At 31.1% G+C, this 13,369-nt stretch overlaps 2 protein-coding genes across 3 annotated transcripts; one reads left to right on the plus strand and one right to left on the minus strand.

The window, feature by feature from the left end:
• Positions 1–884: 884 nt before the first annotated feature.
• Positions 885–4,956, minus strand: LOC123302355 (dolichyl-diphosphooligosaccharide--protein glycosyltransferase subunit 1). The gene is made up of 2 exons (XM_044885255.1): positions 4,220–4,956; positions 885–1,667 (listed from the first exon to the last, which is right to left on the minus strand). The coding sequence occupies exons 1-2, from the start codon at positions 4,844–4,846 to the stop codon at positions 936–938; spliced, it is 1,359 nt and encodes a 452-aa protein (XP_044741190.1). The 5' UTR covers positions 4,847–4,956; the 3' UTR covers positions 885–935.
• Positions 4,957–6,665: 1,709 nt separating this feature from the next.
• LOC123302376 (mediator of RNA polymerase II transcription subunit 30) lies at positions 6,666–10,740 on the plus strand. Of its 2 annotated transcripts, XM_044885288.1 has the most exons (4): positions 6,666–6,711; positions 6,846–7,169; positions 8,333–8,656; positions 9,955–10,740. In XM_044885288.1, exons 2-4 carry the CDS (start codon positions 6,867–6,869, stop codon positions 10,318–10,320), a joined length of 993 nt encoding a protein of 330 aa, XP_044741223.1. In that variant the 5' UTR covers positions 6,666–6,711; positions 6,846–6,866; the 3' UTR covers positions 10,321–10,740. The 2 variants fall into 2 exon arrangements, with proteins under 2 accessions (XP_044741223.1, XP_044741222.1); XM_044885287.1 differs by lacking the exon at positions 6,666–6,711 and having other exon boundaries at positions 6,783–7,169.
• The last annotated feature ends 2,629 nt before the right edge of the window (positions 10,741–13,369 follow it).

Raw genomic sequence — 13,369 nt, forward strand, 5'->3', positions numbered from 1 at the left:
GGTTAGGTAAACTTTACACAGGCAGAACACAAAACGTCAATTTAAACGCAACTCGCAAAAGTTTATCACTCATATAGCAGAGAATTACACGAAAACCAAAACTTATATAAAAATGCGTACGTAAGTATGTTGGTTCAAATAAGACGTACCTCAAAGACGAAAACCGATCGCTCTCGTTTACGGAACAAACAAATTGTCGTGTTTAAGCACATTTGGAAACTGGCCTATAAACCTTTGTATTCTATTAAAGACGAGATTAATTCATGTGAAATGACGTATTTAGAGTGAAGATCGATTTAGACTTATCAAATTCCTTGAATATTCTTTCCCATTCTCCTATTCACTATGATTTTATGGTTAAAATGTAAAGACACGAGAAACGATGAAGAATTAGATCTTTCGAGTACAATTTCAGTGAAAGTATTTATTTCATCTTCTCTGGTCGGGTTATCTCTTTGGGATATTCCACATTCTTCGAATTATATAGAATTTTGAGAGGCATCGCGGGATACAAAAAATCTGATGACGTGAATCAATGACCTTTGCAAAAGACAGAGACAACATACATACGAACACGATATATTGGTGTTTTTTTAAAATTTATAAGTAACCTCCTTTAATTGTAAAAAAAAACTGATCAATCATCTTAGTATTGTAATTTTCATTTATAATTCTTATACATAATTGCAATTATTAAATTTCCAAGTATTATTTTATTTACACTGAATTTTCCAGAAAAAGAGATCGCTAAGGACTAATCACTAAATTCCACAATTTAATTGTTTCGAGGAAAAATCTATATGAAATAAATAAATTACTGTGATGTAAACACATTTCTTTAAAAATGAAAAATCAAACATTAAAATTTAACTGTAACAAAATTTTTAACAATACAACAAAAAAAGAAGTTGTGTGGATCGAGAAAATTGGAAAATTCATTCTTTCTTCTCTTTAGTAATTGAAAAATCTAATCTTACATAAACGATTATTACTAAGAATAGAATATACAACGCGCCGAAAACTAACAACGGTTCTTGTAACATTAACAATCGGGGGAAATTATAACTTAATTCAAAATCTTGTATATGATTTTCCACAAGAAATTCTTTGGAGAAGGAAACCACTGGACGTCCTTTCATATCCAAATATGTGTAATGTAATGTATCTGGATGACGTTTGACTGGATATGGTGTTTTTAAATTTAAATTAGTACTTCCTTCTGGTAAAATAATTGTGGTTGTAACTCGATCCACTAACATATCATCAAAAATATGATCAATTAATCGCATTTTCAATAAATATTCATCTCCAGAATGGAATAAGTACTCGTACGATGGAACATTGTAGCCAAGTGTGTATTGAGTTTTCCAACCGCCGAATAATGGAAAGCGTGGGCGAAGGTCTAATTCAACGGCATCTCGTTTGATTTTCATATGTGATGTTGATATATTGCCGTTATTGTCACGATAATAAGCATCACTGGCTGATGCTGGAAGAATCGTTTTGAATGATTTAATACTTGCTAAACCACTGTTGCTGTCTCGTTGATATTCGTATCGTGAAAATGAACCTTTCAATTGTGCACCGGTATGTAAGAGATCGATATGCTCTTCGATAGCGATGTTACCCCAGTGCGATACTTCGATTGTTCGAACTAAATTCGTTACCTGCAACAAACGAAATAATTTAAAAAGTTATTAATAAATTCATGATTTTTAAATTTTTATTAGGCTTGCATAAATGAGATAGATTAATTTTGTCTTAAGGGAGTCGTTTCGCTGTCTGAAATTAAATTGTTCAAGTTTTTTTAAATTAACATAGGTCGAAATAAAATAATTGTTTGACTTCTTAAAAATAAAAGTATACCAAGAAAATATTGTCTTTAATCAAAGTATTTACTTGCTGCCTTAAGAACAAATTTTCCAGCTAACAGTAAATTTTTTCAAAAGTTGAGGTGAATTTTGATAAAATTTTTGTTGCGATGTCGATCGTTTACCACTCCTCAGAGCAAATCCAAGCTAACTCAAAAATTAAAGTAACAGGAAGAAGCACTTTTGATCAGTGTTGCCAACTCAGTAGTGTTACTACTAAAACCAGTCGTTTTACTTTAAAAAATAAGGGTTCGGCATCCAAAAATTAAAACCCATGAAGGCAGGGGAAGTGGAGTGAGGCTATAGTGCCGAAGTCTTTGTTTATAAAGTTAAAATTTCTCAGGACATTCATTTACTGTTAGGCGTTTTGCCCAGTAACAATTGTACACAGTAGGGGAGGGGTTGAGATTTTGCACAAAACGTGAGTTGTCCTCGAACCGCCTCTGTTTATACAAATGTCAAAAGCATCTATCCAATTTGATTTGGGATTGTTAATTTTTGTTTGAATTTCAAGAAAAATTCGTTTTAGGAATTATCAATTCAATCATACTTAAAGCTTGGTAATAATCGAGGAAATAAAACAGAAAAAATAATTGACCCAAGGAATTGACTCCTCGTAAGTTGATTTTTAGGGTAGCTGGTGGAAAACGTTTGTCTGAGTGTACTCAACAAAGTCATATGTATACATGCGTACTTGTGATTTTTCGATTTACGCTCATGTGGTGGAACAGAAGTACCCTACTTCCGGTAGATAAGTACACCACGTTCTCTTTATTTAACATTGAAAAAACTATTGGATTTCATATTTTGGACAATTCTCAGCAATTTGTTATTCTTAACATTTTATGCCACCGTCAGCGTTTTCGAGATATAACCATTGAAAAACAGAAATGTAAATTTTCACCGACAGTCAAATTTTTGACCAGAACCAAAAAATAATTTTAATTTTCGTCAATAACGAATTTTCGGCAAAAATCGTACTTTATTTTTTTTTTTAAATGTTATGGTTTGTATATGGAAAACGAACATAAGTTTTAGTGAAAATTGTTACGAGTAAAAAATACTTAAAATCGCCCAAAATATAATTTCTAATGAGTTTTTAATTAAATTTCTGACCAAAACCACAATATAATTTTTATTTTCATCAAAAACAAGTTGTCGGCGAAAATCCGCATTTTTATTTTTCAAATACTTTGAGGTTAGGTAAAATAATGCTGTGAATTGTCCCAAATATGAAATCCAATTGTTTTTTTTTGGTTTTTTTTCTTTTCTACCATGCATATATGTAATATGCAAGGTATAATAAGTTTAGTCCCAAGTTTGTAACGCTTAAAAATATTGATGCTAGGAACAAAATTTTGGTATAGATTTTCATAAAATCACCTAACTCGTCCATTTCCAGTTATCTGTCCGTCTGTCCATCTGTCTGCCAACACGATAACTCAAAAACGAAAAGAGATATCAAGCTGAAATTTTTACAGAGTACTCAGGGCGTAAAAAGTGAGGTCAAGTTCGTAAATGAGCAACATAGGTCAATTGGGTCTTGACCTATGGGTCCGTAGGTAGGACGGATCTTGTAAACAGTTAGAGATAGAACAAAAGTTTAAATATAAAAAATCATCCTTATCAAAAAATAAACAACTTTTGTTTGAAACATTTTTTCGTAAACATCACTGTTTACCCGTGTTTATCAGTTACGTATGTGTGACATGTATGTGTAATGTGATAGAGTAACCAACACTATCTATGCATGGTATTTCAACAATTAATTCAGTCAATTGTTTGTTTTCACTTGTTGTTTTTTTAATAAAAAAATGTGGTGTCCGAAGTTAGAGTACTTCTATCCCACCATATGGTCGTAAATCGAAAAAGCACAAGTACGTATGTATATGACTTTGTTGAGTACACTCAGACAAAAATTTCCACCGACTCCCATAAAAATTAACTGACGAGGAGTCAATTCCTTGGTCAAATGCTTCATTGCTTCATTTTCCAGAATATAACAGTCTAAAGCCAATCGAAGAACAGGCATAAAATCACACCAATTTCACTCCTCTCTGTTTTGAGTTGCCAGAAATCTTTCCAGATAATATTATGTATTACATAACAGAATATTTAGTAAAAACTTAAATTCAATCGAATGGTTTCGAGCTTTAGAGATCCAATTCTTTCTTATACAATTAACTATCAGCAGATTAAATTCAACATAAATGAACTCCATTTAAATTGTTAATATTAACCTTGGTTGGAATATAAAAGATCTTGTATAGATTTTATACGGGAATATCAAGTTACTTCCCTCTTAGAATCTTAAAAAATATATTGACATTAAATAAAAAATGAATTACCGTTAAAAATGGTGAATTATTTTCGAAATGTACCAATACATCAACTTCCGACAAGGGTTCCACATTCTTGTTTGGTCCATACGTCAATAATTGATCATTCTGAGACACTGGTTTCACTTTGGTATAGCTTTCAATATTTCGTGAACTCAATTTAAACGTAGTTTTATCTTCGGTCGTTGCATAAGGTGAGTAAAAATGTTGAGTCGTAATGAAACGTACTAACTGTCGTTCACGTTGAGTAATTTTAGCCGGATATGGTTCCAACGATTTAGCCAACACATATTCTACATTAACAATTGTTGTTTTACCCGATAACAATGGATTTTGTAAGTGAATTCGACGTTGTTTCCCTTGTACATCGATCTGTAATGTTTGTTTACTGGTATCTTTCGCAATGATATACGCTAGTATTCCTTTTTCCTTGGGATTCTCATACAATAGGAAATTTTTAATTGGTTGTGTACCTGAATTTTTAAGCGTTATTTTGATTGAAACTTTTGCTAATTGTGATGTTAAATCAATAGTTCTTTCAACATTGTTATTCACTAAATTTGAATCAATTGTTTGTGTTAAAACACTATTTAATACTAAATAAACACTAAATATTAATATTATTTGCAATTTCATTATATTTGAGGTATTTTTTAATTAATATTATTTATTTTATTGTACTTTATTTGCTAAAAAATATTACCGGCACGAGTTCAATTACTGTTAGAAAAAAAAACACCTATATCAATTTTTCACATACGTCTGACACGCATACACAATTCAGGGATACCAATTGTTTTGTATATATGACGTGTACCTTCATAATTTTTTTTTCATTTTAAGCAAAAAATTTATATAATAAAATTTGTTTTTTTTTAAGCCTAAATTAATTTGCCACGGTTTTTATTTAATTATTTCAATCGTATTTTGCTTATTTAAAAAAAAAAATACATTTGTTTTTTATGGCATAAAATTAGGGTGTGTTCATATTCTTCGGGATAGAGTCACTCATCATACCACGGCCGGCATCGCATTTGTCTGTTGAATATTCTATTCATGAAGTAGAAATCTTTATTGTGCTAATATTCGTACAAGTATAATTTTCAAGCTATGTAGGCTTTAAACTTGACTTTCAGAAATTTTGCACTTTCATTGTGGAACAGTCGTTTCAGTTAATTTTCAGTTTATCAGCTCTTAAAATTGCTAAATGGCACATGGTTCTACGGTTTCTTCATTTTTAACCAACAATGAAATGGAAATTCGTATCTCTGAAATATGAACGTTATTTGAAAAGTATGGTATATAGGATTTTCGACCGATGAAGACATTTGATTGACAAGGAAAAATCTAAAATATTTCTAAATTTAGAAGAATTTACTCTCTTATATAAAGAAAGTGCAAATTGAAAACTCTAGCCGCTAGGACTTTGAACTCATTAAGATTATTGTTCAGCATTTTAAGATCTATAACATATCAAGGATTCAAAAAATAAACTAATATTACTATTAAGATAATATTAAGTGTATATACCTGAAATTTGGCTTAAACTTTTTTATTTGAAAATTATGGTCATTAGGACAGTCAGCCAATTATGACTTTTGTTCGGCATACTAAGGGTTTCAATTTACCAAATCTTCAAAAAATTAAGCTTAAAATCACTTTTCTATGAAGAATGTGTAAATGTGCGATTTCATGGTGACGCTTGACGCCAGCCTTCTAGCGTCAAATTTGATCAAATGGTACAATTTCCTCAGAGTATAATCTAGATAAAAAGCAACGTCAAACTGTAGCGTCAAGCGTCAAATAGACCAATTGATCTAAATTGTGCCCTAACCAACTGTCTGCCTGAAGTATTTTAAAACTGCTCCATAATATCGATTGTAATTCAGTTCGATATAGCATTTTTAGCGGCAAGTAAATGATACCAGCGTTAATTAATTGAAGCTCAAATATTTTCAGCTTTATCTCTGCTTTTTATCTAGATGGCACTCTGATCGAGATTATACCAAGTGATCTTCGATGCTAGAAGTTAGCGTCAAGTATCACTATAAAATCGTACCTTTTAAATGTATGAAATTCAAACTTAAAATCTTTGTATATTTGTGTAAATCTATGTATATCTTAATTATAAGATCTTTTTAAAATTAAAAAAAAAGCATTTTTGAAGTCGACTAGATTCTGTAAAATAAGTTTCAAACCTCAGACTAAGTACAAAAACTCCTCTTACATTACGTATTGCAAGTTATAAAAACGGACAATCAAAATTTATACTAAGAATTTTACATCCAAAGAAAAAACTAGAAAACAGTCTGATTGCATTTATGATATTCGTGATTTTTTGAAAGCATCCCAAAAAAGAATTTGATTTTACAATGACCAAGTGAATACATCCTAAACGAAGTTTGTTTCGATTCATTCAAATTTGACATATTAAAAATTTTAAATAAATATCAAAAATATATTTTGTTTATCAGCAAAAAATTACGCGATTGCTTGTGAAAGTGAGTTTGTTTATATTAATTTCACATTCAACTCATTCGATTTTAAAAAAACACAGCCTATATTTTAAAAATGAACTTTTAAATTGGATGTTTAAGTGATTTGTTCACGTGAATTGATTAAAATTTTTAATTAGAACCGAAGAACTTCATTCAAAATGTCGGGACCACCACATCAGTTTCCTACTGGGTTCCCAAATCCACAGCAACCGGGTATGCGTTCACAATTTGGACCCGGTCAAATGTCTGGACCAATGGGTCCCGGTATGCAAAGTCCATTAGGTGGTCATATGCAAATGGGTGGTAATCAAATGGGTACTGGTAGTATAAATAATGGAATGGGTGGACAAATGCCACCCGGTATGGCTGGGACAGGAATGTGTCCACCAATGCATTGCCCTATGGATTCACCACAACCGTATCGTATGGGTGGACCTGGAATGCCTAGTCAACATGCACAGGTAAGTCAGTAAAGTAATGGGCAAAATGTTACCTCTTTGCGTATCATACTTTTTATCGTACATACGGTTTCTGAGCGAGAATTCGAGAAAAAATGTTGCATCAATGTTGAAATTTTTCACAGTTGTTTATGAGGTTGTGAAAATTTTGTACCAAAATATCGACTTACCAGGGGAGGGCCTAGCCTCATTTATTTGGGAGAAGTTGGGGGTTTTAATAAGTTTTTTTACAAATTAGAATAAAATTATGCATCAAATAAAAGTTCTAGCTGATTTAATTGTACACATTATTTTTCGACTTTCTAGCTTTAAAATTGATCGAGATATATCAATTTGAAAATTGTGCATTTTTTTTATCAGTCAATCAATCAAATGAAAAAGGACCCATCTTGTAAACCATTTGAAATAGAACAAAAGTCTAAATGTAAAAGTTATTCCTTATAAAAAAATAAACAATTTTGTTGAAATATTTTTTCATAAACATCACTATTTACCCGCGAGGGCGCAAATTAGGAAAAAATTTTGGTGTCCATTTTCTCCAAAACTCTAAAAGATAGAGTTGAAAATTTGCATGTAGCTTCAACTAATGGTCTTATAAAACATTTTATCATTTTTTGGAAAAGTTTTTTCTGTACATCGCAGAATTCATTTATTGAAAAATAGTATCAGTAAATATCACACTTTGACAAGATAAAATGTTCTCTTACCCGAAAATTGAGTTTCTTATTGCTATTGACTTTATGACCTAACAGGATTAACAAAAGTTTGAACCCCTCCTTTGGATAAAAATAATAATCATAATAAAACAAAAGACGGGTACCTAGCACCTAGACTTTGTGCCCTACTTGAAAATGACCTGCCACCCAAAGATGAGGCGTCTTCGGGTAGGAGGCGCTATTAAAATCAGATAAAGATAAAGGAATCTATCGAGGCCAGACCCCACACAGAAAGCCCGCAGCTTTTCCGTCGGGATCTCTCCCAGGATAGATGGATCCAAGGTTTCGGACCTGAACATTCTGAATCTAACGCCCTGCTGATTTCTGCAGGTGCAGTTAACATGTGTGGAGGTTTCGTCATCCTCCGTACAAGCCCTCCCTTGGATAGTTCCTGTGCACGGCCCCTGGTTCATATAGTTGTGATTATCATTTATTTTTATTAATTTTCAGTTGCAACAAATGCAACTACAACAATTACAAGTACAACAAGCGCAACAGCAACAAGCCGTCGTTCAACAACAGCAGAAAGTTCAGCAACAAGTACAACAACAAGTTGCACAACCCACACAACAGGTTGTACAACAAGTAGTACAACAACAGCCACCAACGAACACAACACCAAATACTAGTGCAACGCCTACACCGCCCGCACCTCAGACTGCATCACAAAATAAAGAATTTAATACGGTATCGTTGTGTCGATTCGGTCAAGAAACTGTACAGGATATTGTTAGTCGAACACAGGAAGTGTTTGGAGCATTAAAAATTATTCAGGTACGTATGATCTTGATTAGTTGAACCAGCTATACCGGCTATATATGAGATCATTATACGTATCGGGTCAAATTAAATAAAACAAGTGTAAACAAACAATTGAGTGAGTTAATTGTTGAAGTACCATGTATAGACAGTGTTGATTACATTGCACATTACACACACATATATAACTGATATTCCCATATAATACATACTTTAAAATTTGCGCCCTCACGGTTAAACAGTGATGTTTACGAAAAAATGTTTCAAACAAAAATTGTTTATTTTTTTTATAAGGAACATGTTTTACATTTAAACTTTTGTTCTATCTATTGGTTTGTAAACTATAAGAGATAGAACCTAAACACCTTTTGTTTGTAACATTTTTAAATAAGGGCCAAAATTTAATTTTCTGTTTCTCAAAAACTATAAACAATGGTTAGTTGAATATTTGTAGGTAGCTTCATTGATTTTAATTTCATACTAAACGCATTCCATAATATTAAGTGAATTAAAAGGGTCACCTTTCGGGGGAAAATTTTTTGTTAAACTAGTGAAAACAAACAATTGACTGGGTTAATTGTTGAAATACCATGTATAGACAAAGCTGATGATGGAATCGTTTGTGTTTAGACGTCATATAAGTAAAAAAAGGTATCCACACTTCGATAGCCTCACATTCATAACTGATATTCCCAAATAATACATACCATAAAATGTGCACCGAATTTACGCCCTTGTGAGTAAGAAATGTTTACAAAAAAATGTTCCAAAGAAAAGTTGTTTAATTTTTGATAAGGAACATTTTTTACATTTAAACTTTTGTTCTATCTCTAACGGTTTCCAAGATGAGTCCTACGGACCCAAGATCCAATTAATCTATGTTGCTCATTTACGAATTCGACCTCATTTTTTCCGTCCTAAGCACGCTTTAAAAATTTCAACTTGATATCTCTTTTCGTTTTTGAGTTATCGTGCACACAGACGGACAGACAGATAACCGGAAATGGACTAATTAAGTGATTTTATGAACACTTATACCAAAATTTTGTTCGTAGCATAAATATTTTTAAACGTTACAAACTTGGGACTAAACTTAATATACTCAGATATATTTCATATATACATGGTATAAAAATTCGTGGGTGCTTTGAACAATTTTTGTGCAACTCGAGAGGAGGTAGCTACCCCTACCTGCCCCCCTCTGGCGAGGCCCATATCACATAAGATGGACAACTATTATCCCGTTATCGACCCCAGTATATTTTTTAAACCTTTGAATAATTCGAAAAATTTGATTAATTTTATTTTTGTAGCCACCAAATGGAACGTTACCCGGTTCAACAAATAGTAGTGAGAAAAAGGCCAAAGTACAAGAACAACTTCGTACAATCCGTTTATTATTCAAACGTTTACGATTAATTTATGAAAAATGTAATGAAAGTTGTCAACTCCAAGGTATGGAATACACGCATATAGAAAGTTTAATACCATACAAAGATGAATTAGATATTAAATCCGATGAGAAGAAAACATCTGAAGCGTATCGAGCGGTTGTTGAAGAACATAAAGAATTAAATGAACAAGTTGTGCTGAAGAATAGGCAATTGAAAGAGGTGATTGATCATTTACGACGTATTATTTGGGAAATTAATACAATGTTAAACATGCGACGATCATGAAAATAGCTTGAACACTCTCACGAGACATGTGAGAATTTATAGTAGTTCAAATTTTATTTCGATTGAAATGATTTTATAACCAAAACAGGTTATAACGATATTAAACGAACTGTAGAATTGAGATTTTGACCCTTTTTGTTTTTAACAAAAATGGAAAGATCATATACAGAATAGTCGTTATATCTAGATAAGTTGGCTACATATGGAAAACTTTTTTATTATAAGGTTTACGAAACAAATTTATACGAAAACGCTTTGCTTTCAAAAATATTAACATTCAGCTATTCACTTTTGACATTGAAAATACAGGCTGTCCACAAATTGAGTAAGTTCGATAGCAATTTTAAACGTCGCCTATAAATGTAGACCATTTTGAAGAGATAATAAGGAAAACGGTTCAAGAAATCACTCTCGAGATATGTAGGAGTGTATTTAAACAATTTTGTAAAATAACAATTACATGTATGGAACATGAAGGTGGATACGTTGAAGCAAAAACGAACTGAAGATAACTGATTTTACTTACGCCAACAATAATAATTGTACGTAATGTGTGGAAAATAAATATTCTCTATTAATTATATTGTTATAAATTAAACATTTTAATTACAATGACTGGTTGATTTGAATAACAGATAACGTGTTTTATAAATAGGATTTGCCAAATTTAATTTAAAATTGAAGGGGCCAAAACAGTCCCTTCATTAACAATTCATTCCTAAACAGGTATCTTCAGTTTGTTTTTGCATCAACGTATCTACTTTCGTGTTCCATACATTTAATTGTTCTTTTACAAAATTGTTTAAATACACTCCTACATATTTCGGGAGTGATTTCTTGAACCGTTTCCCTTATTATCTCTTCAAAAGGAGCCATATTTCTAAACGACTATTAATATTCCTATCAAACTTTCTTAATTTATGGACACCCTTTATATTCGATGTCAAAAGTGAATAGCTGAATGTTAATATTTTGGAAAAAGACTTTTTTATAAAGAATGAACTTTTTTTGTGAACCTTATAATAAAAAAGTTTTCCATATGTAGCCAACCCTGTATAAGTTTTATAACAAAACTGTTTTTTATTTTTTCTTGATAATTTTCAAGTTACTGACAGTTTTAAAAGAACTTTTCAAAAGAGAAACGAAAACGTCCGACAAAAAATAAAAATCCGTAAAACATCGTTATGACGTAATAACGTTAATTGAATAGTATACACTGTAATATATACAATTATTAATTAGCATTATGACGTTACCTGATCTTTTAGAACATTTTTTTTGCCGGACGTTTTCGTTTCTCTTTTGAAAAGTTCTTTTAAAACTGCCTGTAACTTTAAAATTACATATGATCTTTCAATTTTTGTAAAAAAAAAAAGGAAATATTTTCCCCATTATACTCATTATTTTTGATAGTTGTTTTATTGTATTTTATCTCTTACGAATTATTATATTCTAAGAGAAATGTCACTAGGAGCTAATTTTGGGAGTTTTTCACTAATTCGTCAGCACTCTCGTCAACCGTTCGGTTATCTACAATCCCATGATGAGAGATTTGCTCACGCATTAAATTTTCTTTAACTTGGTAAATCATAACCTCTACATAGTTAATTTTTTAATGCACTAGCTAATTAAGGTAGTACTAGCGGCAAGGCAAGTTTAGACTTGTGGTTAAATTTATATGTACCTTATTTTCAACTTTGATGGTGAATTTGGCTATTAACTTCATGAATGTAGACGAAAGGTAAGCACAAACATACAGTTAATTTTGATTCGACTTCATAGTACGCGAGGCTTTCATGTTGAGTTCCTCTTTCCGAGTATTTGAATGATACTAAGGAACATTTTAATGTAAATAATTTTATTTTATAATAATTTATTTTAAATGAGAAAGTCCCTTTAAGACCTCACTGCTTATACGACTCAAAATAAAGTGAATACGACTCAAAATTAAGTTGGTTGGGACGCCCTTGCCCGATCTTTTGAAATTCCAACTTGCCTGTTTTCACTTTTCCTCGGAGAATGTTGATTTTTATTGAAAGAGCCATAAAATCAGTCCCTAAAAGCTACCCAGTTAGTCGCTATAATCGATATATCGTTTTATTTGATATTGTTATATGCAATGTTTGTATTTAGTCAGAATCTTGTTAATTCGTCGGTATAAATGATGTCGTTATAACCGATTTTGATTATATTTTTCGGGGAAGATTGATTTTAGTCACAGATTTAAAAAATAAATATATATGGTTAATAAAATACCTCGAAATATATTAAAATGTAGATCAATATGATGGGAAAACATTAAAATCAGATTGTAAAACAAAATACAAATTTAAAGAAATTCCACGTTTTGGCTTGAAAACTTGGAACTCTCTTGAAATTTTAAGCTTTTGTTAAAGTGAGAGAAAATGAAATTGAGCTACTTTACTCTCGAAATACCTTACATTACTTTTGTAGGAAATGGGAAAAGTTATTTCTATTGAAATGTCTTCTTTTTTTGGAAGGGTGGGTTAAGCGAAACTTTTTCAATTACTGCATCAACTTTCAACTACATCAACTGAAGTTTATAGGTACAGCAATGCCATTTTTGCTAAATTTTTAGGTTTTTATCTGTAGAATAAAAATTTTAGCATTTTAGAATTTTAGAATAAAGATTTTCCACATTTTTTTTTTGCAATTTACTCGAAAACTACATATTTTAGAGAAAAAATAGTTAAGTTCAAAGTTATCGGGCGTAAAATTTTCAATCTATTTGTATATATAAACTTATCTTTATACGGAAATCTTATAAAAATACGGAAAATTGTACATTGATGTAAATTTTTCGGAAAATACGAAAAATAAGAAAATTTTTATACATACAAATCGATCGAAAATTTTACACCCTACAACTTTGAACTGGAGTGTTTTTCCCTAAAAATGTATAATTTTTGAATGAATTATACACTGTAGAAAAACACAAAAAATTTTATTTAAATATCAATTTTTCCGAAAATACGAAAGATTGAGTACAATCAAAATATACAGATTGGTTGGAAATTTTATGATTAAC

Source organism: Chrysoperla carnea, chromosome X (genome assembly GCF_905475395.1).
Source record: "Chrysoperla carnea chromosome X, inChrCarn1.1, whole genome shotgun sequence".
Lineage (NCBI taxonomy): Eukaryota > Metazoa > Arthropoda > Insecta > Neuroptera > Chrysopidae > Chrysoperla > Chrysoperla carnea.